This window comes from Lissotriton helveticus, chromosome 9 (assembly GCF_964261635.1).
Source record: "Lissotriton helveticus chromosome 9, aLisHel1.1, whole genome shotgun sequence".
Lineage (NCBI taxonomy): Eukaryota > Metazoa > Chordata > Amphibia > Caudata > Salamandridae > Lissotriton > Lissotriton helveticus.
This window is the reverse complement of record NC_136070.1, coordinates 784983662-785008517: the sequence shown is the minus strand read 5'-3', so window position 1 is coordinate 785008517 and position 24856 is coordinate 784983662. Positions and strand designations below refer to the sequence as shown.

Below are 24856 nucleotides of genomic sequence, written 5' to 3'. Positions count from 1 at the left end.
AACCGGTTTGACTGGATTTTGCATGGGACACCTTGTGTGCCCCAGGCAGTGTCTAGGTTCTTTCAACCCTCCCTGCTCCAATCCACTATCTCATGTCTGGGGTGGTGTAGCACCTCCCTGTGACAGGAAACCCTTTGTCCAGGCCTCCCCTGCCAAGTTTCGGTCAGCAGCAGGAGGTCAGACTTCAGCATCCATTTTATGATGCTGAGGCTCTGGTTAGGATTAACCGCGTTTTAAGCAAAGTAACATGTTATCTTCCTCTAGAAGGGTGGAATGCTACCCCCGTCGCCAGAACTGGCGAGGGGGTAGTATTCCAAAGTGTATGACACCTTACACAACATGTTTTGATAAAGCCAAACCAAAGTTAGCAATAACCACGAGGATTATAATGCACTTAAGAGTATATGGTATGGCAATATCCTGGAACAGCAGTAAGGAAATGGTTCCGAACGCTGCAGACAGGCTCAGCTCATGCTAGGGCACCATCTCACATAAAACCAAGCACTCGGCCTCCAGGATTGTTAAGGCCTGCCATAGGAGTGACTGATAGGTATATATGTGTCCAGATATAGGTTTAGATATAGGTATACTATATCCAAGCAAGGGGTGATTACACCACCTTGCCCCAGCTGAGTGATCAGCCAGTTGTGTCGATTTGGATAGCCAGCCAGGGGTGGCAAAAGATATGCTGCAGCCCCTGGTAGGCCTTGGATGCATCTATGCCCTGGGTACCTATAGTACACTGTAAAGGGGCTGATAAGGTGACCCAAGCCAATTTAGTTATGCACCTAGGGTGCATGGAGTCCATTTTACAGAGAGAGCAGATAGCCTGGGACCCTGGTTAGCAGGATCCCTGGCCAACTAAGTCGAAAACCAGCTAAACACAAGGCAAAAAATCTGGGGTAACCATAGTCAGGTATCCACCTTCCTACAGAGACTATCTAGCTGCAGATTCCTTACCGTTACATTTCATAGGCATCAGGCTGGATCCGGAATACCCCTTGCGAGCATCGGGTGGCCCCATTCAGCGCCGCGTGTCGATGACGTCGGGACCGTTGGTTAGGACGTTGCGGTGCCTACATAGGCACCAACCAGATGCGCAGACGTCAGTACTTTTCGCATTACCACGCCAGAAGCGCAGAGCCACGAAGTGAATGACGTAAACATGTGCAAAACTAAGGCCCTGAGAGGGAAAAAATCCTAGACCTAACACATCAGTCCGTAAAGCGGGGAGGCATGGGTTGGGCTGTAAGGAATCTGCAGCTAGATAGTCTCTGCCAGATAATGCGTTACTGAAGGTAAGTAACTTGTTCATCAGATGGAGACTTCTAGCTGCAGATTCCTTACCTTTGAATCAGATACCCAAGCCATAACATCCCAGCAGTGCGCTGTGGACTCATGCACTAGACTAAAAAGTCTTGCAGGACTGAGCGGGCAAAGTGCTCTTCCCTGCGCACTTGACCATCAAGGCAATAATGGTTTGCGAACGTGTGCAATGATGCCCACGTGGCTGCCTGACAGATGTCTTGGACAGGGACACCCCGTGCCAAAGCTGTAGTCGCAGCCTTCCCCTGGTGGAAAGGGCCCTTAATCCCTCAAGGGCTGCTTCTTCGCCAAGGCATAACACATATTAATGCAGAGAACAACCCAGCGAGAGATGGTTCTTTTCTGCACTGCCTTTCCCTTCCTTGTTCCCACATACCCCAGAAAGAGTTGGTCATCCACCCAGAACTCTCTTGTGTGGTCAAGGTAGAACAACAACGCTCTTTTTAGGTCCAGTCGGTGGAGACGCTCCACTTCCTTAGAGGGATGAGGGGAGCAAAGAAGGTGGGCAAAGTGATGGACTGACCCAGACGGAATGGGGTCACAACCTTTGTCAAAAAAGATGTCCTGGTGTGAAGCACCACCTTCTCCTGAAAGGACATAAAATAAGGAGGCGAGCTGGATAACGCCTGTAACTCACTCACCCTCCGGGCCGATGTAATCGCCACTAAGAAGGCTGTTTAATGATCAACAGCCGGAAGGGACAGTTGTGCAAAAGCTCAAAAGGAGCACACATCAAATAAGTGAAGACCAAATTAAGGTCCCATTGTGGCACAATAAAGGGCGTGGATGTAAATCTATTTACAATAGGGGATTTAAAGAGAGAAGGTTGTTCTGGCAGCCGCAAAAAAGCAGACCGAGCAGAAAGGTAACCCTTGAGAATACCCAAAGCAGAGCCTTGCTGGGTAACGGTCAGAATGAATAAAAGAACAGTAGAAAGAGGAGCAGAAAGAGGGTCAATAGACCTTTCTGTGCAGTATAATCCAAATTTCTGCCAATGGCAAGCATATACAGACTTAGTGGAGGGTCGCCTGGTTGCCAAAATAACATTACAGACCTCAGGAGTAAGGTCAAAAGCCATCAACTGCCGCAGCTCAATCTCCACGGATGGAGGCGCAGAGTTGACAGGTGAGGGTGGAGAACCCTCCACTGCTGTTGTGACAGAAGATCCTCCCGGAGGGGCAGCCTGATCAGAGGATCGACACTCATGCTCAGAAGCTCTGAATACCAGACTCTCCTTGCCCAGTCCGGTGCCAAAAGGATGACCTGGGCCCGGTCACTCCTGATCTTCTTCAGAACCCTGGGCAGGAGTGGTATGGGCGGAAAGGCATACAACAGGCCTGAGCTCCACTCGTGACGAAACGTGTTGCCGAGTGATAGCCGCCTTGGAAATGCCAGCGCACAGTACTGCTGACATTGCGCGTTCTCTTCAGAGGCGAACAAATCTGACCAAGGTTCTCCCCACTGCTGAAAGAGACCTTGCGCCACCTCCGACTGAAGATGCCATTTGTGATCTGCTAGGCATCGACGGCTGAAATAGTCTGCCCTGGCGTTCAAAGAACCTGGCAGGTGTTGAACCACGAGGGTTATGCCCTGATGTTCCAGCCACATCCAGAGACGTAGAGCCTCTCGACAAAGGGTCCATGACCCCACCCTGCCTTGCTTGTTGCAGTACCACATGGTGGTAGTGTTGTCCATGAAAACCTGCACCAACTTACCCTTGACAGAGGGAAGAAATGCTTTCAATGCCAAACGAATCGCTCAGAGCTCCAACACATTTATGTGGAGCCCCATCTCCGCCAGAGACCAGTGACCCCTGATCTCCATCTCTCCCAAGTGGCCGCCCCATCCCAGAATTGACGCATCTGACACGAATGTGAGATCCGGTTGGGTACGGGAGAGAGGTCTGCCTTTGACCCAATCTTGGTTCGTTAACCACCACTGCTTTTTTTTTTTTTTTAGAAAAATTCCTCATATACCAATTTGGGTGCTCTAGACGGAGATCCTCTCCCCTCCCCCTGGCATCATGATGTTACGCCCACAGAATTCGACGCCAGAGAGAGCCGGAAAGAGATACTCCCCTCTAGTGTTTACTGTTTGCTTTATCCACCTCAGCCTCTGTGACTTGGCGACCCTCGGATTGGTTGAGGACTAAGCACCAACAGTACCCAGGTGAAATCATCGGAATACTCTCATCTGTTCCGCCATGCCACAAGGAGTTCCCAGATCTTAGACTCTGAGGAATTATCACATGCTATATCAGATTCACTGATATAGATAATATACCTTAAACACTCAGAAAAGGTGGGAGCATCTTCAGATTTCCATACTCTACATATTTCTCGTCTAGCCAGTAACATCACATAGAAAATAAATTTAACCACCACTGCTGATCCTTCGCAGTTCCTTCTGAGATTTGAACCATGACGGTGAAGTTCTCCTGATGCTGTGCCCATTGGAACTTCAAGTCCCACTGCAGAGCCCGCATACACCATCTCACGTGTCTTACCAACAGGTTGTAGGAGGCCATGAGACCCAACAGCCTCAGAGTCAACCTCACCGAAATCCAGGATAGAGGCTGAAATATCGGAATCATAATCTGAATATCCTGGACTCGCTGCTCGGGAGGATAAGCCCGAAACTGCACTGTGTCCAGAACAGCTAAGATAAAAGGGAGCGTCTGAGAAGGAGTCAGATGCGACTTTGGCACGTTTATAGAGAACCCCAACGAATGCAGGAGGTCCGCCATAGCCTGAAGGTGGGAAGACTACTGCATGGGGTGAGGACGCCTTCAACAGCCAGTCGTCGAGGTAGGGGAAGACTGAAACCCCTAACCGGCGCAGATGAGCTGTAACCACCGCCATCACCTTGGTGAACACCCTAAGGGCACTGGTAAGGCCGAAGGGGAGCACAGTAAACTGAAAGTACTCGTGGGCTATCTTGAACCACAGGTAACGCCTGTGGCCCGGCAGGATGGGAATGTGAAAATAGCTATCCTGTAGGTCCAGCGCTACCATCCAGTCTCCTTGGTCTAAGGCAGACAAGACCTAAGCCAATGTGAGCATTTGAATTTCTCCTTTTTGATGGAGAGATTGACAGTCCGAAGATCCGAAATGGGCTGAAGCCCCTTTTGGATCGAAGGAATAGCCCTTCTGGACGAGCTGCAAGACCCACTTGTCTGTTATAGATCTCCAGCAGGGGAGATGATCACGAATTCTCCCTCCCACTGGAGTACTGTGGTCCTGCAGAATCAGCATAGGAGTGCTTGGAGGCTGCGGCTGCTGGGGGCAGTGTGGCAGACGACTTCTGACCTCCATTCCGAGGACGGAATGTGCTGCATTCACGTGCACGCATAGCTTGGGTAGTCTGTGTGGGACGGTGGCTAGGATAGGGCTGACACGGCTGGAAACCCCTTTCATTGCCACGAAAGGGGCAAAAGGGAGACTGGCCACGAGGAGTGGACGAGAGGCCTAAGGATCTGGACGCAGCTCGAGTCCTGGGAGCTGACCAGGGCTGAGTCAGCCTTTCCCCCAAAAAGGTGGGTTCCATCAAAGGGCATGTCCATCAAATTGGATTGACATCCTCAGAGAAGCCAGAAGTACGGAGCCAGGCATGGCACCTCAAAGACACTGTCGTTGAAATAGACCTGCCCAGCAAATCAGTCATATCCAAACCACACGGAATGGTGAATTTGCTGCATCAATGTAGTACTTCACAGCCTGGGAGAGCACAGCCTGGGCCTCTTCCGGGACTTTTGGCAGCACTTGTGCAACCGTCTCCCAAAGCGAGTGGGAGAAACGGCCCAATAATCATGCGGTATTCACCAACCGCAATGTCAGACTGGAGGAAGAAAATATCTTCTTCCCCAAAGAATCCAGTCTCTTGGATTTCCTATCAGGAGGGGCGGAAGGAAATGCGCCCTGGTAAGTAGAGGCTAGCACCACCAAACTTTCTGGGGTTGGGTTTTGGCTGAGGAACTTTGGGTCACCTGGTGCTGGAGGCATGCAATCTTTCAATCCCCATGCTAGGCTTGGACCAAGTCCTAGTAGGGAATTAATGATGTTACTACGACATACATTACCACGCAGTAGGTTACAATGCGGACGTTACATCGTCTATGTTGTTACCACGCATGGCTTTACATCGCAAGTCATTTTTACGACTTGCACTAGATGGCGCGCTGGACTTAGGAATAGTATAAATTACTATTCCTACTCCAGTGCAACAGTAGGGAATGTGTTGGATTTAAAATCAAACACGTTCCTTGGTGTTGCGCGTCATCTAGCGCAAGTCGTAGAAACGACTTGCGATGTAATGCCATGCGTGGTAACGCCGACGATGTAACGTCCACGTTGTTACCTGCCCGCGTGGTATTGACATCGTTATAAACGCTGTTTCCCCCTAGTAGGAAGTCCGTAAGTGTCTCATTAAAGGGCAAAAGGAGAGTTCAGAGGTGTAAGCCCCAGGTTGGAGCACTTCAGTCAGGAGATTAGTCCTGACCTGTACTGAGGGCAGTTCCAGCCCAAGTACCTCAGCTGCCCTCTTAACCACCATAGCATAAGACGCCCCCTCCTCCGAAGGCACTGTAGGTGGAGAGAGCATGCCAGTGTCTGGAGAAGTATCCAGACCACTGGCTTCTCCAAGTTCCTCATACCAGTCCATTGTCTCCTCAGAGACATCCTGTTTATCTAAAGGGTCTCCAGACTCCTCCCATTCATCTCCTGAGTCTAGCACGTCCACAAAGTGCTCAGACGACAGCATAGAACCCCTGGGTACTGTCGATGTCGGAATCGTCGTCGAATGATGCCGTTCCGACTCTGTGTCGTCGGGGATGAGGATGGGGCTTGCACCACCAACAGACGCCGGCGACGCAGTTGGCACAGACTCCCGGTTCAGCGCCGGGGAAGGCTGCGTTGGTTCGACCGGCATCAAACGGGATCCAAGATTGTACCCCAGAGGCTCCACCGGCATCGTGGCTGAAGCAGACAATGTTGAACCTGATGGGGCTCCCCAACTGGGTCGTTCCGCTCAAATACGCGGTGCATGGCCTCGTAAAACTCCTTCATTTGAGTGGGAGTCGCACCGGTTCACGGAAATGGAGGGAGGCGCAACATCTACTCTGGCTCCGCAGGACCGTGCCTAGAGCGTTGGAGCTCATTACCTCTATGAACGACAGACAGTTGAGGTGAAGGCGAAGTATGCTTAGACGACTACTTCTTCTTGTGCCTCTTCCCCGAGTGGCCAGATGACCTCTAATGGAAAGAAGACGACTTAGGGCTCTGAGAGCGATCCCGCAACCTTCTCTTCTTCTAACGGGATCGTGACCTCGGAGTCTCGCTCAACTGTGTCGACTGTCGGGCCGCGAGCAACTTCAATGCCTGCTCCCTCAAGGTCTTCGGGGTCATCGCCCGGCAGTCTGAACACGACTTCAAATCGTGGTCGCGTTCAATACACCGCAGACATACGCAGTGGGGATCGGTAACCGTCTTCTTACCCGACATCCCTCGTACACAAAGTCGCCAAAAACTTCGACAAAAGTTGGAAAAAAAAAGCCTGCGGAGCCGAATGCAGCCACCCGACGTCGCGTGCAAGGGGTATTTCTCAGCAAAAGTTTCCAGATTAAGCCGGACGCCTAAAAAATTCAGAGGTAAAGAATCTGCAGCTAGAAGTCTCTATCAGATAGGTGATTAACCTACAAGAACACTGATTTATTGATTGAGAATACTTCCATACAAGAAGAGTTGACAGTAAGCATTTCTTGGATTTATTTCATTTTTTTAAAAATATTTTGAACATAAATTAACATATTAAATAATAAAAGGAAAACGAATTTTGACAGCTAATGCAGAGGAAGATGACCTGGATTCTTCATCTTCTTCACATAATTAAAAAAACTGGAATCAGAATTATACTCACTTTGTCCTTCTCATGAGAACTTAAGTCAAGTAACACATGGAGGTATTGGAACTGTCTGGCGGGGCGCTTAAAAATCAGGTCTCTTAGTGTTGACATACCAAGATAACTCCGACTCTAGACAGAAAAAAGGCTTATATTACATTATTAACTCACAAAATATTCAACAATGGTGAGATTTGAGGTATTATAAACGATGGTTCAGGGTACAGCTAATTAATGTGGAAGCTATGGGTCATCGTTTCACATAAGGCAGACTCGTGATTCACTACTTCCAAGGCCAATAAAGTGAAAAACAATTAAGGCTGGGCAGTGAAAAAAATCCATATTTTGTGCAAATTACATAAATAAAGATAAACAAGTATGCGTGGAGAGGCTGAGGATGGAGGAAGATCAAGCAAGTTAGAATATAAAGATGAGAGTTGAGAATTCTAGCAGTACAGAAAGCATCTCTGTGTACATAGAAACATCACCAGAAGACATGAAGCACTGATTAATATTTGAAAATAAAGAAATCTATTTAGTAAGGAATAAGAACTGTCATGAAATATCCTCTTTTAGAGAGATTAGGATGCAGGTCTTTTACTCTTAACAAGGGGAAAAGTGACTAAGTAACAAGGTTTTTGAGATTTGAAAGTACCAAAACCTGAATATAAACTCACCTCATCCTCACAGTACTTGCGGATCACTTCCAAGGCATTCTCTGTGATCAATGGGGCTTCTAATACCACTTTGGTAAACATTCTGCAAACAGAAAACATGCAGATATGAATCTGACTTATACTGGTGACCACCATAATGAGGTCTGGCATGAAAACCAGAGACCGGTTAAAGATTGATAAGAATATACATCTGGATGCCAACAGCAATGCTTGGTGTGCATTCCCTCGTATTGGCATAACCCGCTTTGGTCAATTAAATCCTGTTGCATAGGCACACATATAAACATGTTTAATATTCTTTGCATATTAAAAAATAACATACAAATAGGGAGCCCATGAGTACTGCCAAATGCACCCAACAGATTACTGCATACAATTACTTCTCTCGGTCCATACCTAAGGACAGAGGGGGTTCATAGTGGGTTTGTCTGAAGGGAGACTGGAGTCACAGATAAAACCAAATGCATCCAGGAAAGACAACTAATATAGCTGACCCAAACTGCCTTTAGCAAGTCCAAGCATCCCTACTGCTGGGTGGTTTTTGTGGTTCAGTTGGTGGGTGTGGGGGTGCTGGGACCACCAAGCACCACACAGAACAGTGCAACTTAAAGAGCATTTCTTCAAAGAAGTGGCTAAAAGGTAATAGATTTTAGAGCATCTGGAATTGGGGGAATGAAACATTTGCAAACTTTTAAGTCTGCCATGCAGCCCAAGACCTCAATTCCTCGATAGCAACAAATGTGTATGTGCACATCAGTAAAGTGTGTGACTAATAGAAACACTAAGTGCATAGAAGACAAAAATTGATATCAAAGAAGAAATGTATGATATGGTGTCACATAGGGTTCCATGCAAGTTTTCTTTAACAACAACAGTAATAAACAAGAGTTAGTAGATTGGCACTGTTCAAAACTTGATAGGCTGTAAGGACACATAGCAGGAGTCTGCAGGGCTCATGGTTTCTACCTCATGTAATGTTTGGCAAAAAACACAAGCTACTTACCTTCCGTAATGCTTTTCATGGTGGATACTTTTTCTAACTAAAGATTCCTCACCTTTTAAATATCCCCAGGCGCCAGTCTAGATCTGGATTTTTCTTTTCAAGCACTTTGTTGTACATGGCCTACTTAGGGGGGGATTTCCACAAAAGTTTTTTATTTTGTCCTCCTATTTTTTTCCACTCTCTTTTCCTGACCTTAGGATTCTGGGCACTTCCCCACTGTACTGTAGTGGGAAAGTGCGGATGCCCTGCCCAAACATGCCAGGACAGGGTGCTAAATGGATTGGCTTAGGTGTCATACCTGCAAGGGACCGGTGAAAGTACACCACATACCCTACCAGGAGCGAACAAGGGTGAATTGGGAGGGGGAGGGGAGAGAATGCAGCATGGATGGTGCCCCGAAGAGCCCATCAAAAATGTTTCATACACTGAGGGGTGACTTCCTTCCATCACATCGGGGTAGGTGAGGGGCCGGTGTAGGTACACCTGCTGGTGCACGGCTCGGCTCGCCCCATGGGGGACACCCCCACGGGAGGCTGACACCCTTAATATGGCCCTAGAGCTGGGGGCACTTTCCCACTGTCAAGGCTTTATGAAAGTGTGGCATGACCTTTTTAAATACAGTATAAAGGAGTGCGAATCTGTGGGTTCTAAACATACGTCCTGTTTGCCAGTGCAGACCGAGGTGTTTGTGTGTGCATTTGCACCTAAGGGGGTAGTACCTCAGTGCACAACCTGCCATTGCAGGTCTGCGTGCGCAAGGGCCTTTTTGATGATGTAAAACTTGTGTCCCAGGGGGGTTGAATGCCCCCGAATTTGTAGTCAGTCTGCCATGAAAGCTGGAATGTGACTTTGCATCAATGGTGTTGCTAGGTGCATGTCCAGCCTGTCATTGCATGGTGGCAACAGTGGTGTTCCAAACATATGTGCAGCTCGCCCTTGCGGGCTGATGTGCGCATTCGTACAAATACTGGTACTGCCACATTACGGGTCCAGTCTGTCATTGTAAACTGGGGTGCGCCTTTGCACCACTAGTATTTCCACATTACATGTCCAGTGTGCCATTGCAAACTGGGGTGTGTGTTGCAACGCTGGCATTACCAACTTGCCACTGCGGGCTGCAGGACGCCCTGGCATCGATGGTACCTCCAAGTACATGTCCAGCCTGCCAATGCAAACTGGTACATTGGGCACCAACAATGGATTGCAGTGGGGCAGCCATAGTGTGTTTCCTATCATTGGTTTCACTGTGGTAATCCCTTTCCAGTGGTAAAGGGGGCTTTGTCATGATTTGTGAAGAAATGCCACTACTAGAACGTGGGCATTTCGCTACTTTAACTTTCTGTTGTGTGCCTTCGTGCCAGACTCCAGTTCACACTGGAGGTTGGGGGAGCACATCTGGGCATATCCCAGCGGCAAAAATAAAACACTGGCCATGCAACTGTATCAACAGACTTTGCCATTTAAGGAGAGATTGGAATAAGAGGTTGACCTTAGCTTATGGCAGCCAGATCATGGCCCCACTAAAGATTAAGATCTGCATTCCACAATCCGATGGCAGACCCGACTGAAATTTAGGGGACACATCTGTTGACCCTTTGAACCACCCAACTTCAAAGGCACATTGTAGTATAACTCAGCTCATCCTAAAGTAGCACAAAGGGTTCATGTGCCTGCTGCAAAGAACTTGTGACTAACGAGTACCATGATCAAAGAACTGAGTGTAAGTAAACAATGACTAGATCCATAAAGAAAGAAATGTAAGTCAGAGAGCAGCTTTGGGGATGTAAAGGGCACTGTTGGAGGATGGTAGTGAGAGAGTTCATGGAGAAGGTCATCAATGGACGGGCTGCCAAAACGTGTGTCGAACTGGGCGTTAGCAGCGCTAAAATCGGTCTTGTGTTCAGTTAACTGTTTTACATAGTTACTAATTTAAGGCACTATCGGTATAACATTCCAAAAAGTAGTGACCATTTTACATCCCTTCTATTAACTGTCTTTTTACTGGTGTGCATTTGCTACTTGTTTTTCAGTCGCGTCCAGTAGTCCCTGCTTTACATAACCCACCACCATTTGCAGTATAGAGAATAGCTTTCGTCATAGATTTCAGGGTAGCATACATATTTTCCCATACTCTTTCATTCGTCTAATGTGAAACCATGTTGTGAGACATACCGTCATCACAAACTAGAATGCCTGCCTGTTCCTAAGCACTCAGTAAGTCCAGATCTTCAAACGTGGCTGTTCAGCAAATAATCTTTCTTTACCGTGGGGGCTGTGTTGTGTTGAGTCTGATAGCGCCGGGACACTCTGCATGAGTAGCTGAGCGCTCAATAAAACTCCAAATAACATAACAATCTCCAAGAATTAAATCTGGACTATGCGTTCACGTGGGTTCTCAATAAAACTGTTTAGTGGACCTTTTTAAAACCAGTCCTTCAAGTGAACCATGCCTATTTACACATAATGCACCGATGTCTCTTTGCTGTAAATCCATTGTTTGTGAGAAAAGAGGAGCACATAGGGACCTCTCTGTCAGCTTAAGTGTAAGCGCTGGTTACATCTGCCCTAGGTTTGCACTATATAAGTGTCAAACATAAATCTGGTGGCTGAATTTCACGGTGTGCAACTGAGAAATCTAGGATCAATCCAATTTTTGACCGAAGTGTGTAATAATGCTCAAATACCTTTCACTGAGTATAATATTTGTTCTTTTTAGCACATGTGAACGCATTTCCAAATACTTTAATTCGGAATGTGCACTGCACAAAAAAGTATTGGATTTGACAGCCTATACAGTTTGCCAAGTTAATGTGAAGGAGGGGTGCATAGAATTCCAAGTTGTCGCTATCACTTCTGTCCCATCACCAGCACTGTCGGGCACTCTACTTTTTAGGTTTCGCCCTGGGCGTTGCAACTGCGAAGCAGTTGCTCCGCCCATGGCGAAATCTCATGATCCTACATATGGGATTTGGTTCAGCCTCTGTCTCATTGGCTAGCTCCATAAATGGAGGCTAGCCATTGGGGGACAGAGGCTGTCAATCGCGCTTTCTCCTGAAAACGCGATTCGGGGGCGTTTCTGTCTTTTTTTAAGCCCCGCCCCTTTGTCCTGGGCCGCGCTGTCATTGGCTGCCGGCCCGGGACCTGACTTCTTTTTTAGGTCTCGTTACACCCCCCTCTCACCGAGGTCCCAGTCCATTTCTTCTGTAATGTACCCTTTGTTGCCTCTTGTATTTTGTTTGCTCTCAATTGTCACTTTTGCCTAATGTAACTTAACGTATTCTAGTTGCTTGTTTAAAATTACTGGCTCCCCATGTCTGGCGTCGACTAGAGAACAGGGCGTGGCCGCCATTTTGTTAATTATCATTATTGTGTAGAAAGACGGCGGTGGGGCTGCTTGTACGTGGCATGTTCTTTCAAGCACAAATATTTACTGTGATGCTTAAACAATATAAAACATTATTTTTTAGAAAAAATGTTACTCATACTATCTGTTCATCTTCTATGCACCAGTATGTGAGAAGTTGGCCTGATGTGCAGTGTTCACTATTCTAGTGATCACTATATATCAGTCCAAACAACCCTTATTGATGATTGGTTGTAAGTCAACCTTATAGACCAGCTATCCTAGTAGCATGGATACGAGCAGTCTAAGGCTAAGACTCTAGAGGGCGTGTTAAGCCAGCTGTTTTACCATCACATTACCCCTTGAACACCCAGTGAAAGGACACCACACAAGTGTTATGAAAATAAACAGTGTATTTATTAGAATCACAACAACCCTGTACTCTTTATGAGGACAGGGTGCTAGGCACACAACAAAACTCTTACGAAAATACTTAAGTTAGCACGTTACACACAAATGCCCGAGGGGCACGAAAAACCATATACTTTAAAAGTGGAATGCGAAATTACTAGCAGGTAAGTACAGTACTAATAGGCTTTGGACTCGCTAGGACTTGACTATAGAATCGTTAGATTACTTCTAGGAGACCTAGGGGACTCGGGTGCAGAGTGTGCACTCTCACGCGGGATGCGGGACAAAGTCTATGGGAGCTAGTAAAGGCAAAGTTAGTGTTCACGGGCGAACCCGACCTGGTAGGAAGAAAACGACAGTGGATCCTGACCCTAGGATAGTGAGGCTATGCTGGGACACCGAAGTGCCGAAGTTACCTAGCCCAGGGGCTGCAGCTGCATAGGTCTGAAAAGACGTCGGGGATCTCGTTGCCGGACCAGGAGCCTGGAAGAAGGAAGTTGCTGGCAGGCGACCAGTGAAGGAAAGTTCGATGGATCCAAGCCTGGATCAAGGAAGAAGAAAACCTGAAAGCAGAGGGGACCAAGTTCTTGAATCACTAGCCAGTGATTAAGTGGGCACCAGGATGGCACCGGGCGAAGTCACCTCGACTAGGTGAGTGGGCGACGCTGACTCTGCAGATCTCACGGACCAGGAGGCGTTGTCGGCGACCAGGATGGAGAGGCGAGCTGTCCCACGGTGGATGAAGCTGTCGGCGTCGAAGTTACCCAGGATTGGGCAACAAGCCTTGGCTAATTCAAGCCCACGCGGTGGACTCAAAATGGCGTCTTGAGTGGACCAGGAGGGTCCGGGGTGCTCCTCTTTTGGAAGGGAGCAAGGGCCAGCCTGGAGCAACCAGACCAGCAGCAGAAATGTCGTCGGGCGTCGTTCAGAAGGCCACAAGCCAGCGGGCTAGTAGCCAAACAACGCGGTGAGCAGCAAAAAGCAGAAGGGCCCCACGCAGATCGTGGAGATGCTGGGAGGCTGCACTTCGGTGCTGGAGCTGCTCAGGGTCGGGGCTTCTCGGACCCCACAGCACTCACCAGGAAATTACTCGGCGGGCTTGCTGGAAAGAAGTCGTGCAGTCTTGAAGATGGCCGGTCCCTCGAGGTCTCGTCACACCCACGAATCTCAGCGTGACTGATGATGCAGGTAGAGGTCAGAGGTGCCAGGGAAGCCGGTTCTCGTCGAGCTGGGCAGTCTTGATCCGGAGGAGAGACTTGCAGCAGACCGCAGTGTTCTTAAGATGGTGCCTGCGGATGCAGGGTGACTACTCCTTAGTCACAAGGGAGAAATCTTAGGAAGAAGTCTTGAGTTCCTTTCGTGGAAAGTAGTTTCAGGATTCAAAGATGATCTGATTTGGAAGGGGGCCAGTTCCTACCTTTATCCTGTAAAAAGGGGCTGGCACGCGACTAAGTCCTGCCCTAGGGGTGGGACTAGGAGGGGGGTGGTTACACCCACTTCCTTGGCGGGCTTTTCCCCAGCACAGGGTCTGGAGTGACCCTGGAACTGGTTCCAGCCAGCCTATGCACAGTGAGCACCGGGGTGCCACGTGCAGTCACCTTCCTCTAAAGCCCTGCCTACCTACAATACACAAAACCCTGTCTGGGACGGTGCTGGCACCGCCCCTGGCAGGAAACCCTTTGTCCTTATCTCCTGCTCTGGGAGGACTCCCAGCAGCAGGAGGGCAGACTTGTGTCTCGGTGGCAGCATCCATTTTGTGGAGCTGAGGCTCTGTTTGACTTTAACCGGGGTTAGGGGTTACATACATGTCGTGTCCCTCTAGAAGGGTGGAATGCTAACCCCGTCGCCAGAATTGGCGAGGGGTTAGTATTCCAATTCGTATGACACCTTACTCGACATGTTTTGATAAAGCGATACCAGAGTTGGCATATAACCGCGAGGATTATAATGCACTTAAGAGTATATGGTATGCGATATCATGGAAACGGCTAAGGGATGGATCCCTTGCCTCTTGTTTGCTTACAGAGAGGTCCCACAGAAGGGGGTTGGCTACAGGGACTTGGAGAGGGCCCAGTGCCAATTCAGTACCTGAGTACAATTTGGATAGAGAGAACAGCTAGGCTGTGGGTCTGATTAGCAGGCCCACAGCCAGGGAAAGTCGTAAACCAGTGCAGCAAAAAGCAAAAATCTGGGTGATCATAGGATTGCAGACCCTACTCTCCTACATGACCCCCCCCAAACTTTGGGACAATAAACTAACCTTGACCAGGTGAGTCTTCTTGCTCTAAGTGGAAATACCTGGAGAGCCCATCAGCATTGCTGTGATCAGTACCAGGTCTATGCTCCACTGTAAAATCCATCCCCTGTAGGGAAATGGACCACCTAAGCAGTTTGGGGTTTTCACCCTTCATCTGATTTAGCCACAAGAGGGGCTTATGGTCTGTCTGAATGGTGAAGTGAGTGCCAAACAAGTAGGCCCTCAGCTTCTTCAGGGCCCAGACCACAGCAAAGGCCTCCCTCTCAATAGCTGACCAATTTTTCTCTCTGGGTGTCAACCTTCTACTAATGAAAGCAATAGGCTGATCATTACCATCAAAATTCAGTTGAGACAGAACAGCCCCCACACCCAACTCAGAAGCATCTGTTTGGACAATGAATGGCTTGGAGTAATCTGGACTCTTTAGGATAGGTGCTGTGCACATGGCCTGCTTTAGGTCATTGAATGCTTTCTGACAGCTTGCTGTCCACTGAACTTTCTTTGGCATCTTTTTGCTTGTCAGGTCATTAAGAGGGGTCACTATGGACCCATAATTTCTGACAAACTTCCTATAGTACCCAGTCAGGCCCAAGAAAGCTCGAACCTGAGTCTGGGTGATTGGAGGAGTCCAGTCCTTGATGGCCTGTATCTTACTCTCCAGTGGCTGAACCTGGCCTCCACCTACAAGGTGGCCCAGGTATACAACCTGTGTCTGCCCTATCTGGCACTTGGTGGCCTTGATAGTGAGGCCTGCCTTTTGCAGGGCCTCTAACAATTTCCTCAGGTGGACCAGGTGATCCTCCCAGGTGGAGCTAAAGACAGCAATATCGTCTAGATATGCTGCACAGAAGTCATCCAGCCCAGTGAGGACTTGATTCACCAACCTTTGGAAGGTGGCAGGTGCATTTTTCAGTCCAAAGGGCATTACCACAAATTGATAATGCCCTCCAGGGGTAGAAAATGCTGTCTTGGGTTTGGCCTCCTCAGCTAACCTGATTTGCCAATACCCAGCTGTCAAATCAAATGTACTTAAGAAGTTGGCAGAAGCCAATTTATCTATAAGTTCATCTGCTCTTGGTATTGGGTGGGCATCAGTCTTAGTGACTGCATTGAGGCCTCTGTAGTCTACGCAAAACCTCATCTCTCTCTTACCACCCTGGGTGTGAGGCTTTGGCACTAGAACTACTGGGCTAGCCCAAGGGCTATCTGAGGGCTCAATGACTCCCAGCTCCAACATTTTCTGCACTTCAGTTTTGATGCAGTCTCTAACATGATCAGGCTGTCTGTAGATTTTACTCTTGACAGGCAGACTGTCTCCAGTGTCAACATCATGGGTACACCAATCAGTTTGGCTGGGTGTCAGAGAGAACATATGTCTGAAGGATTGCAAGACTTGCCTGCAATCCTGTTGCTGATGTTCAGTGAGGCTGCCACAAAAGACAACACCATCAACTGACCCATCATCAGGATTCTGAGTGAGCAGGTCTGGGAGAGGGTCACTCTCTTCCTCCTGTCCCTCATCTGTGGCCATGAGCAAGCTCATGTCCTTCCTGTCAACATATGCCTTGAGCCTGTTAACATGGAGCACTCTGAGAGGGCTCCTGGGAGTTCCAAGGTCCACCAAGTAGGTAACCTCTCCCTTTTGCTCAATGATGGTGTGGGGCCCAGACCATTTGTCTTTCAGAGCTGCTGGGGCCACTGGCTCCAGCACCCACACCTTCTGTCCTGGCTGGTACACAGTCAGAACAGCCTTTTGGTCATGCCAAGCTTTTTGAAGTTCCTGGCTGGCCTCAAGGTTTTTAGATGCCTTTTCCATGTACTCAGCCATCCTGGAGCGGAGACCAAGTACATAGTCCACTATGTTGGTTGCAGGCTTTTTGAGAGGTCTCTCCCATCCTTCCTTCACCAAACACAGGGGTCCTCTCACAGGATGCCCATACAGAAGCTCAAAAGGGCTGTAGCCAACCCCCTTCTGTGGGACCTCTCTGTAAGCAAACAAGAGGCAGGGGATCAGGACATCCCATCTTCTCCTAAGAGGTTCAGGTAGTCCATGAATCATCCCTTTGAGGGTCCTGTTGAATCTCTCAACAAGCCCATTGCATTGTGGATGATAGGGTGTGGTGAACTTGTAGTTCACACCACACTCTTTCCACATGGCAGTCAGATATCCTGACATGAAGTTTGTACCTCTGTCAGAAACGACCTCCTTTGGAAAACCCACTCTGGAGAACACTCCAACTAGGGCTCTTGCCACCACAGGGGCTGTGGTGGTCCTCATGGGAATAGCTTCAGGATACCTGGTGGCATGGTCCACCACCACCAGTATAAACTTGTGCCCTGATGCTGTCTGGGGTTCCATTGGACCAACAATGTCAATCCCCACTCTTTCAAAGGGGACCCCCACCACAGGTAGTGGTATGAGGGGGGCCTTTGTTGTGCCACCTGACTTACCACTGGCTTGGCAAGTGACACAGGAGCGACAAAACTCCTTGGTATTCTCATTCATATGGGGCCAGTGAAAGTGTGAGACAAGCCTGTCCCAAGTCTTTGTCTGACCTAAGTGACCTGCAAGGGGAATCTCATGGGCCAAGGTGAGAAGGAAACCTCTCAGAGACAAGGGGATGACCAGCCTCCTGGTTGCACCAGGCTTGGGGTCTCTTGACTCAGAGTACAGGAGTCCATCTTCCCAGTATACCCTGTGGGCACCTGTGGCATTCCCTGCAGCCTCAGCAGCAGCCTGCTGTCTGAGGGGTTCAAGGGAAGGGCAGCTCAACTGTTCCTTCCCCAGGTCTGCTCTGGAGGGTCCCCCTGAGCCCAGAAACTCAACTTGATCAAGTTCAAGCTCTTTAGGCTCAGTTTCCCTCAGCTCTTCCAGATCAGCCTCCTCAGAGACTTGATCCTCAACCTGGGGCAAGGGGGAAGGCAAAGCCTTACCCTTACTGCTCTTCTTCTTGGAAGGTGTCTGGTCCATCATTTCAGGATCCAGCACCTGTTCAGTGGGGCATTTTCTGGCCTGTGACCTAGTCACAGCAAGCACATGTGCTGGCAAGCCTAACATTTCCATGTGAGTCCTCTGCTCCACTTCTGACCACTGTGATGACTCCAAATCATTGCCCAACAAACAATCAACTGGGAGGTCTGAACTGACTACAACTTTCTTTTGTCCCTTCACTCCACCCCAGGAGAAAGCCACAATTGCCACACTATGACTAGTAGTGACATTGCTGGCATTGGTCACCAGGAAATCAGTACCTGGCATGATCTGTCCAGGGTCCACAAAGTTAGGTGTCACCATGGTGACACTGGCACAAGTGTCCCTATAGGCCTGAGCCATTTTGCCATTAATCAAAGGTGTCTGCCTGTATTTGCCCAAAGTATTGGGACTTATTTCAGGGGACATATCCACATCCCCTGTACAGACAAGGACAGCCTGAGTGAGTGTGCCAACTAGGTTGTCAGACCCCTCAGTACCCAAGGTTAACCCAACTAATGCCTTGGGAGGTACACTACCACTACTGACTGTACTAGGGGGTGCAGTTGCCTTAGGGGCTGTAGTGGCAGGAGTTTGTCCTCCTCTTTTGGTGCACTCACTAAACCAGTGAGATTTACTTTTACAGTACTGGCACCACCTTTTTGACTAGCCTCCTTGAGTCTTCTTCTTCTGGGAAGCCTGACCCCCACCCTCTTTGGTTTGTTGGGGACCTGGTGAAGACTTCTGGTCATTTTGCTCATTCTTAACATTACCCTTCTGGTCTGCTTTCTTCTGACCACCCTGGTTCTGGTTCTGGTTCTGCTTGATCCTTGTCCTGACCCATTTGTCTGCCTTCTTTCCCAATTCTTGGGGAGAGGTCAGATCTGAATCAACAAGGTGCTGGTGCAGCAACTGGTTCTGACAATTGTTTAAAATTTGTTCTCTCATCATTAGATTATACAATCCTGTGTAATCTGTAAACTTGCTACCCAGCAACCAGCCCTCCAAAGCCTTAGTGGCACAATCCACAAAGTCAGACCAGTCCTGAGACTGAGTTTTCTGGGTGTCTCTGAACTGCAACCTGTACTGCTCAGTGGTTAAACCAAACCCATCAACCAGTGTATTCTTCAGGACCTGGTAATTGTTAGCATCCTCTACTCTTGTAGTGAGGAGCTTATCTCTACCTTTACCATCAAAGGAGAGCCACAGTATAGCTGCCCACTGACTCTGGGGAATGCACTGCACAGTGCAGGCCCTCTCCAGAGCAGCCATCCATTTCTGGATATCATCCCCTTGCTTAAAGGGGGGCACTATTTTAGTCAGGTGTTTAGTGTCTAAACCCTTCTCTCTATCTCTTGGGAGATTGCTGCCACCAGTGGGAGCTAACCCACTCATCTGCTGCTCTCTTGCCAGGGCAAGCTTCTCTTTGGCCAGGGCAATTTCTTCCCTTTCAATCCTCAGTTCAGCTTGTCTCATCCTAGCTTCATGCTCCCTTCTCTGAGGGGAAGTAAATCTCCTCTGTGGAGGCATTAGAGTGCAGAGATCTATTGGAGTCCCTAGAAAGAGATCTATCTCTCCTAACTCCAAGGTTAGGCCCACTTCGGGTTAGTACTGGGGGTCCCCCAGATCCTAGCCCAAGTAAGTCTAAGTTGGTCCTGGTTAGCCTTCTGACTACCTCAAGACCTTTGTCTACCTCATCCCCAGAGAGTTCCTCCTGATCCTCCTCCTCCTCAACTGCATTGGCAATGTTGGGGAGGTCTGGATCCCCAGAGGTACCCTCTAAGGCTGGCATATTCCCATCTAGCTGAGAAAGCTTTCTCGCATCATAAGTCTCTAAGAGGCCTATTAAAAAGGGAATGGTGGGGTTAGACCCCTGCTTCAGTTTTCTGGAGACACAGATCTGTCTCATCTCCTGGAAACTGAGAGCTGCATATCTTGAAGTGACCTGTGGAGGGTCAACACTGACCAGGGGAGTCTCAGTAGAATCTCCCTGGGTAGACATGCTTTTCTAGTGAGGTGTAAGTGGTGCACTTACCTACACTATATGTTTGCCTACTGATCCCTTGCTAGAGTTGTAGTTTAGGGTGTGCTAAGCCCTAGGAGCTACAACAGCTGGTTCAGTAGAACTCAGAGTATTCTAAGCTAAGTTATATGTACCTTTAGTACTTATGTGATCTTTCACAAGATATTCTTAGGGCATGTGTGGTAAAACAACAGCAAGCTCAAATCCCACCGCTGCTCACCAATGTGAGAAGTTGGCCTGATGTGCAGTGTTCACTATTCTAGTGATCACTATATATCAGTCCAAACAACCCTTATTGATGATTGGTTGTAAGTCAACCTTATAGACCAGCTATCCTAGTAGCATGGATACGAGCAGTCTAAGGCTAAGACTCTAGAGGGCGTGTTAAGCCAGCTGTTTTACCATCACATTACCCCTTGAACACCCAGTGAAAGGACACCACACAAGTGTTATGAAAATAAACAGTGTATTTATTAGAATCACAACAACCCTGTACTCTTTATGAGGACAGGGTGCTAGGCACACAACAAAACTCTTACGAAAATACTTAAGTTAGCACGTTACACACAAATGCCCGAGGGGCACGAAAAACCATATACTTTAAAAGTGGAATGCGAAATTACTAGCAGGTAAGTACAGTACTAATAGGCTTTGGACTCGCTAGGACTTGACTATAGAATCGTTAGATTACTTCTAGGAGACCTAGGGGACTCGGGTGCAGAGTGTGCACTCTCACGCGGGATGCGGGACAAAGTCTATGGGAGCTAGTAAAGGCAAAGTTAGTGTTCACGGGCGAACCCGACCTGGTAGGAAGAAAACGACAGTGGATCCTGACCCTAGGATAGTGAGGCTATGCTGGGACACCGAAGTGCCGAAGTTACCTAGCCCAGGGGCTGCAGCTGCATAGGTCTGAAAAGACGTTGGGGATCTCGTTGCCGGACCAGGAGCCTGGAAGAAGGAAGTTGCTGGCAGGCGACCAGTGAAGGAAAGTTCGATGGATCCAAGCCTGGATCAAGGAAGAAGAAAACCTGAAAGCAGAGGGGACCAAGTTCTTGAATCACTAGCCAGTGATTAAGTGGGCACCAGGATGGCACCGGGCGAAGTCACCTCGACTAGGTGAGTGGGCGACGCTGACTCTGCAGATCTCACGGACCAGGAGGCGTTGTCGGCGACCAGGATGGAGAGGCGAGCTGTCCCACGGTGGATGAAGCTGTCGGCGTCGAAGTTACCCAGGATTGGGCAACAAGCCTTGGCTAATTCAAGCCCACGCGGTGGACTCAAAATGGCGTCTTGAGTGGACCAGGAGGGTCCGGGGTGCTCCTCTTTTGGAAGGGAGCAAGGGCCAGCCTGGAGCAACCAGACCAGCAGCAGAAATGTCGTCGGGCGTCGTTCAGAAGGCCACAAGCCAGCGGGCTAGTAGCCAAACAACGCGGTGAGCAGCAAAAAGCAGAAGGGCCCCACGCAGATCGTGGAGATGCTGGGAGGCTGCACTTCGGTGCTGGAGCTGCTCAGGGTCGGGGCTTCTCGGACCCCACAGCACTCACCAGGAAATTACTCGGCGGGCTTGCTGGAAAGAAGTCGTGCAGTCTTGAAGATGGCCGGTCCCTCGAGGTCTCGTCACACCCACGAATCTCAGCGTGACTGATGATGCAGGTAGAGGTCAGAGGTGCCAGGGAAGCCGGTTCTCGTCGAGCTGGGCAGTCTTGATCCGGAGGAGAGACTTGCAGCAGACCGCAGTGTTCTTAAGATGGTGCCTGCGGATGCAGGGTGACTACTCCTTAGTCACAAGGGAGAAATCTTAGGAAGAAGTCTTGAGTTCCTTTCGTGGAAAGTAGTTTCAGGATTCAAAGATGATCTGATTTGGAAGGGGGCCAGTTCCTACCTTTATCCTGTAAAAAGGGGCTGGCACGCGACTAAGTCCTGCCCTAGGGGTGGGACTAGGAGGGGGGTGGTTACACCCACTTCCTTGGCGGGCTTTTCCCCAGCACAGGGTCTGGAGTGACCCTGGAACTGGTTCCAGCCAGCCTATGCACAGTGAGCACCGGGGTGCCACGTGCAGTCACCTTCCTCTAAAGCCCTGCCTACCTACAATACACAAAACCCTGTCTGGGACGGTGCTGGCACCGCCCCTGGCAGGAAACCCTTTGTCCTTATCTCCTGCTCTGGGAGGACTCCCAGCAGCAGGAGGGCAGACTTGTGTCTCGGTGGCAGCATCCATTTTGTGGAGCTGAGGCTCTGTTTGACTTTAACCGGGGTTAGGGGTTACATACATGTCGTGTCCCTCTAGAAGGGTGGAATGCTAACCCCGTCGCCAGAATTGGCGAGGGGTTAGTATTCCAATTCGTATGACACCTTACTCGACATGTTTTGATAAAGCGATACCAGAGTTGGCATATAACCGCGAGGATTATAATGCACTTAAGAGTATATGGTATGCGATATCATGGAAACGGCTAAGGGATGGATCCCTTCCCTCTTGTTTGCTTACAGAGAGGTCCCACAGAAGGGGGTTGGCTACAGGGACTTGGAGAGGGCCCAGTGCCAATTCAGTACCTGAGTACAATTTGGATAGAGAGAACAGCTAGGCTGTGGGTCTGATTAGCAGGCCCACAGCCAGGGAAAGTCGTAAACCAGTGCAGCAAAAAGCAAAAATCTGGGTGATCATAGGATTGCAGACCCTACTCTCCTACATGACCCCCCCCCAAACTTTGGGACAATAAACTAACCTTGACCAGGTGAGTCTTCTTGCTCTAAGTGGAAATACCTGGAGAGCCCATCAGCATTGCTGTGATCAGTACCAGGTCTATGCTCCACTGTAAAATCCATCCCCTGTAGGGAAATGGACCACCTAAGCAGTTTGGGGTTTTCACCCTTCATCTGATTTAGCCACAAGAGGGGCTTATGGTCTGTCTGAATGGTGAAGTGAGTGCCAAACAAGTAGGCCCTCAGCTTCTTCAGGGCCCAGACCACAGCAAAGGCCTCCCTCTCAATAGCTGACCAATTTTTCTCTCTGGGTGTCAACCTTCTACTAATGAAAGCAATAGGCTGATCATTACCATCAAAATTCAGTTGAGACAGAACAGCCCCCACACCCAACTCAGAAGCATCTGTTTGGACAATGAATGGCTTGGAGTAATCTGGACTCTTTAGGATAGGTGCTGTGCACATGGCCTGCTTTAGGTCATTGAATGCTTTCTGACAGCTTGCTGTCCACTGAACTTTCTTTGGCATCTTTTTGCTTGTCAGGTCATTAAGAGGGGTCACTATGGACCCATAATTTCTGACAAACTTCCTATAGTACCCAGTCAGGCCCAAGAAAGCTCGAACCTGAGTCTGGGTGATTGGAGGAGTCCAGTCCTTGATGGCCTGTATCTTACTCTCCAGTGGCTGAACCTGGCCTCCACCTACAAGGTGGCCCAGGTATACAACCTGTGTCTGCCCTATCTGGCACTTGGTGGCCTTGATAGTGAGGCCTGCCTTTTGCAGGGCCTCTAACAATTTCCTCAGGTGGACCAGGTGATCCTCCCAGGTGGAGCTAAAGACAGCAATATCGTCTAGATATGCTGCACAGAAGTCATCCAGCCCAGTGAGGACTTGATTCACCAACCTTTGGAAGGTGGCAGGTGCATTTTTCAGTCCAAAGGGCATTACCACAAATTGATAATGCCCTCCAGGGGTAGAAAATGCTGTCTTGGGTTTGGCCTCCTCAGCTAACCTGATTTGCCAATACCCAGCTGTCAAATCAAATGTACTTAAGAAGTTGGCAGAAGCCAATTTATCTATAAGTTCATCTGCTCTTGGTATTGGGTGGGCATCAGTCTTAGTGACTGCATTGAGGCCTCTGTAGTCTACGCAAAACCTCATCTCTCTCTTACCACCCTGGGTGTGAGGCTTTGGCACTAGAACTACTGGGCTAGCCCAAGGGCTATCTGAGGGCTCAATGACTCCCAGCTCCAACATTTTCTGCACTTCAGTTTTGATGCAGTCTCTAACATGATCAGGCTGTCTGTAGATTTTACTCTTGACAGGCAGACTGTCTCCAGTGTCAACATCATGGGTACACCAATCAGTTTGGCTGGGTGTCAGAGAGAACATATGTCTGAAGGATTGCAAGACTTGCCTGCAATCCTGTTGCTGATGTTCAGTGAGGCTGCCACAAAAGACAACACCATCAACTGACCCATCATCAGGATTCTGAGTGAGCAGGTCTGGGAGAGGGTCACTCTCTTCCTCCTGTCCCTCATCTGTGGCCATGAGCAAGCTCATGTCCTTCCTGTCAACATATGCCTTGAGCCTGTTAACATGGAGCACTCTGAGAGGGCTCCTGGGAGTTCCAAGGTCCACCAAGTAGGTAACCTCTCCCTTTTGCTCAATGATGGTGTGGGGCCCAGACCATTTGTCTTTCAGAGCTGCTGGGGCCACTGGCTCCAGCACCCACACCTTCTGTCTTGGCTGGTACACAGTCAGAACAGCCTTTTGGTCATGCCAAGCTTTTTGAAGTTCCTGGCTGGCCTCAAGGTTTTTAGATGCCTTTTCCATGTACTCAGCCATCCTGGAGCGGAGACCAAGTACATAGTCCACTATGTTGGTTGCAGGCTTTTTGAGAGGTCTCTCCCATCCTTCCTTCACCAAACACAGGGGTCCTCTCACAGGATGCCCATACAGAAGCTCAAAAGGGCTGTAGCCAACCCCCTTCTGTGGGACCTCTCTGTAAGCAAACAAGAGGCAGGGGATCAGGACATCCCATCTTCTCCTAAGAGGTTCAGGTAGTCCATGAATCATCCCTTTGAGGGTCCTGTTGAATCTCTCAACAAGCCCATTGCATTGTGGATGATAGGGTGTGGTGAACTTGTAGTTCACACCACACTCTTTCCACATGGCAGTCAGATATCCTGACATGAAGTTTGTACCTCTGTCAGAAACGACCTCCTTTGGAAAACCCACTCTGGA

The 24856-nt window shown here is 49.0% G+C and overlaps 1 protein-coding gene across 3 annotated transcripts in view; it reads right to left on the bottom strand.

Moving 5' to 3' along the window:
• Positions 1–24856, bottom strand: part of SYMPK (symplekin scaffold protein) — a 1116254-nt gene that overhangs the window by 552268 nt on the left and 539130 nt on the right. For all 3 annotated transcript variants that reach the window (XM_078660908.1, XM_078660909.1, XM_078660907.1), the window contains 2 exons: positions 7899–7980; positions 7240–7353 (listed from right to left, as the gene is read on the bottom strand). In XM_078660908.1, coding sequence (XP_078517034.1) covers positions 7240–7353; positions 7899–7980 — 196 coding nt within the window. The remainder of the gene's footprint in view (positions 1–7239; positions 7354–7898; positions 7981–24856) is intronic.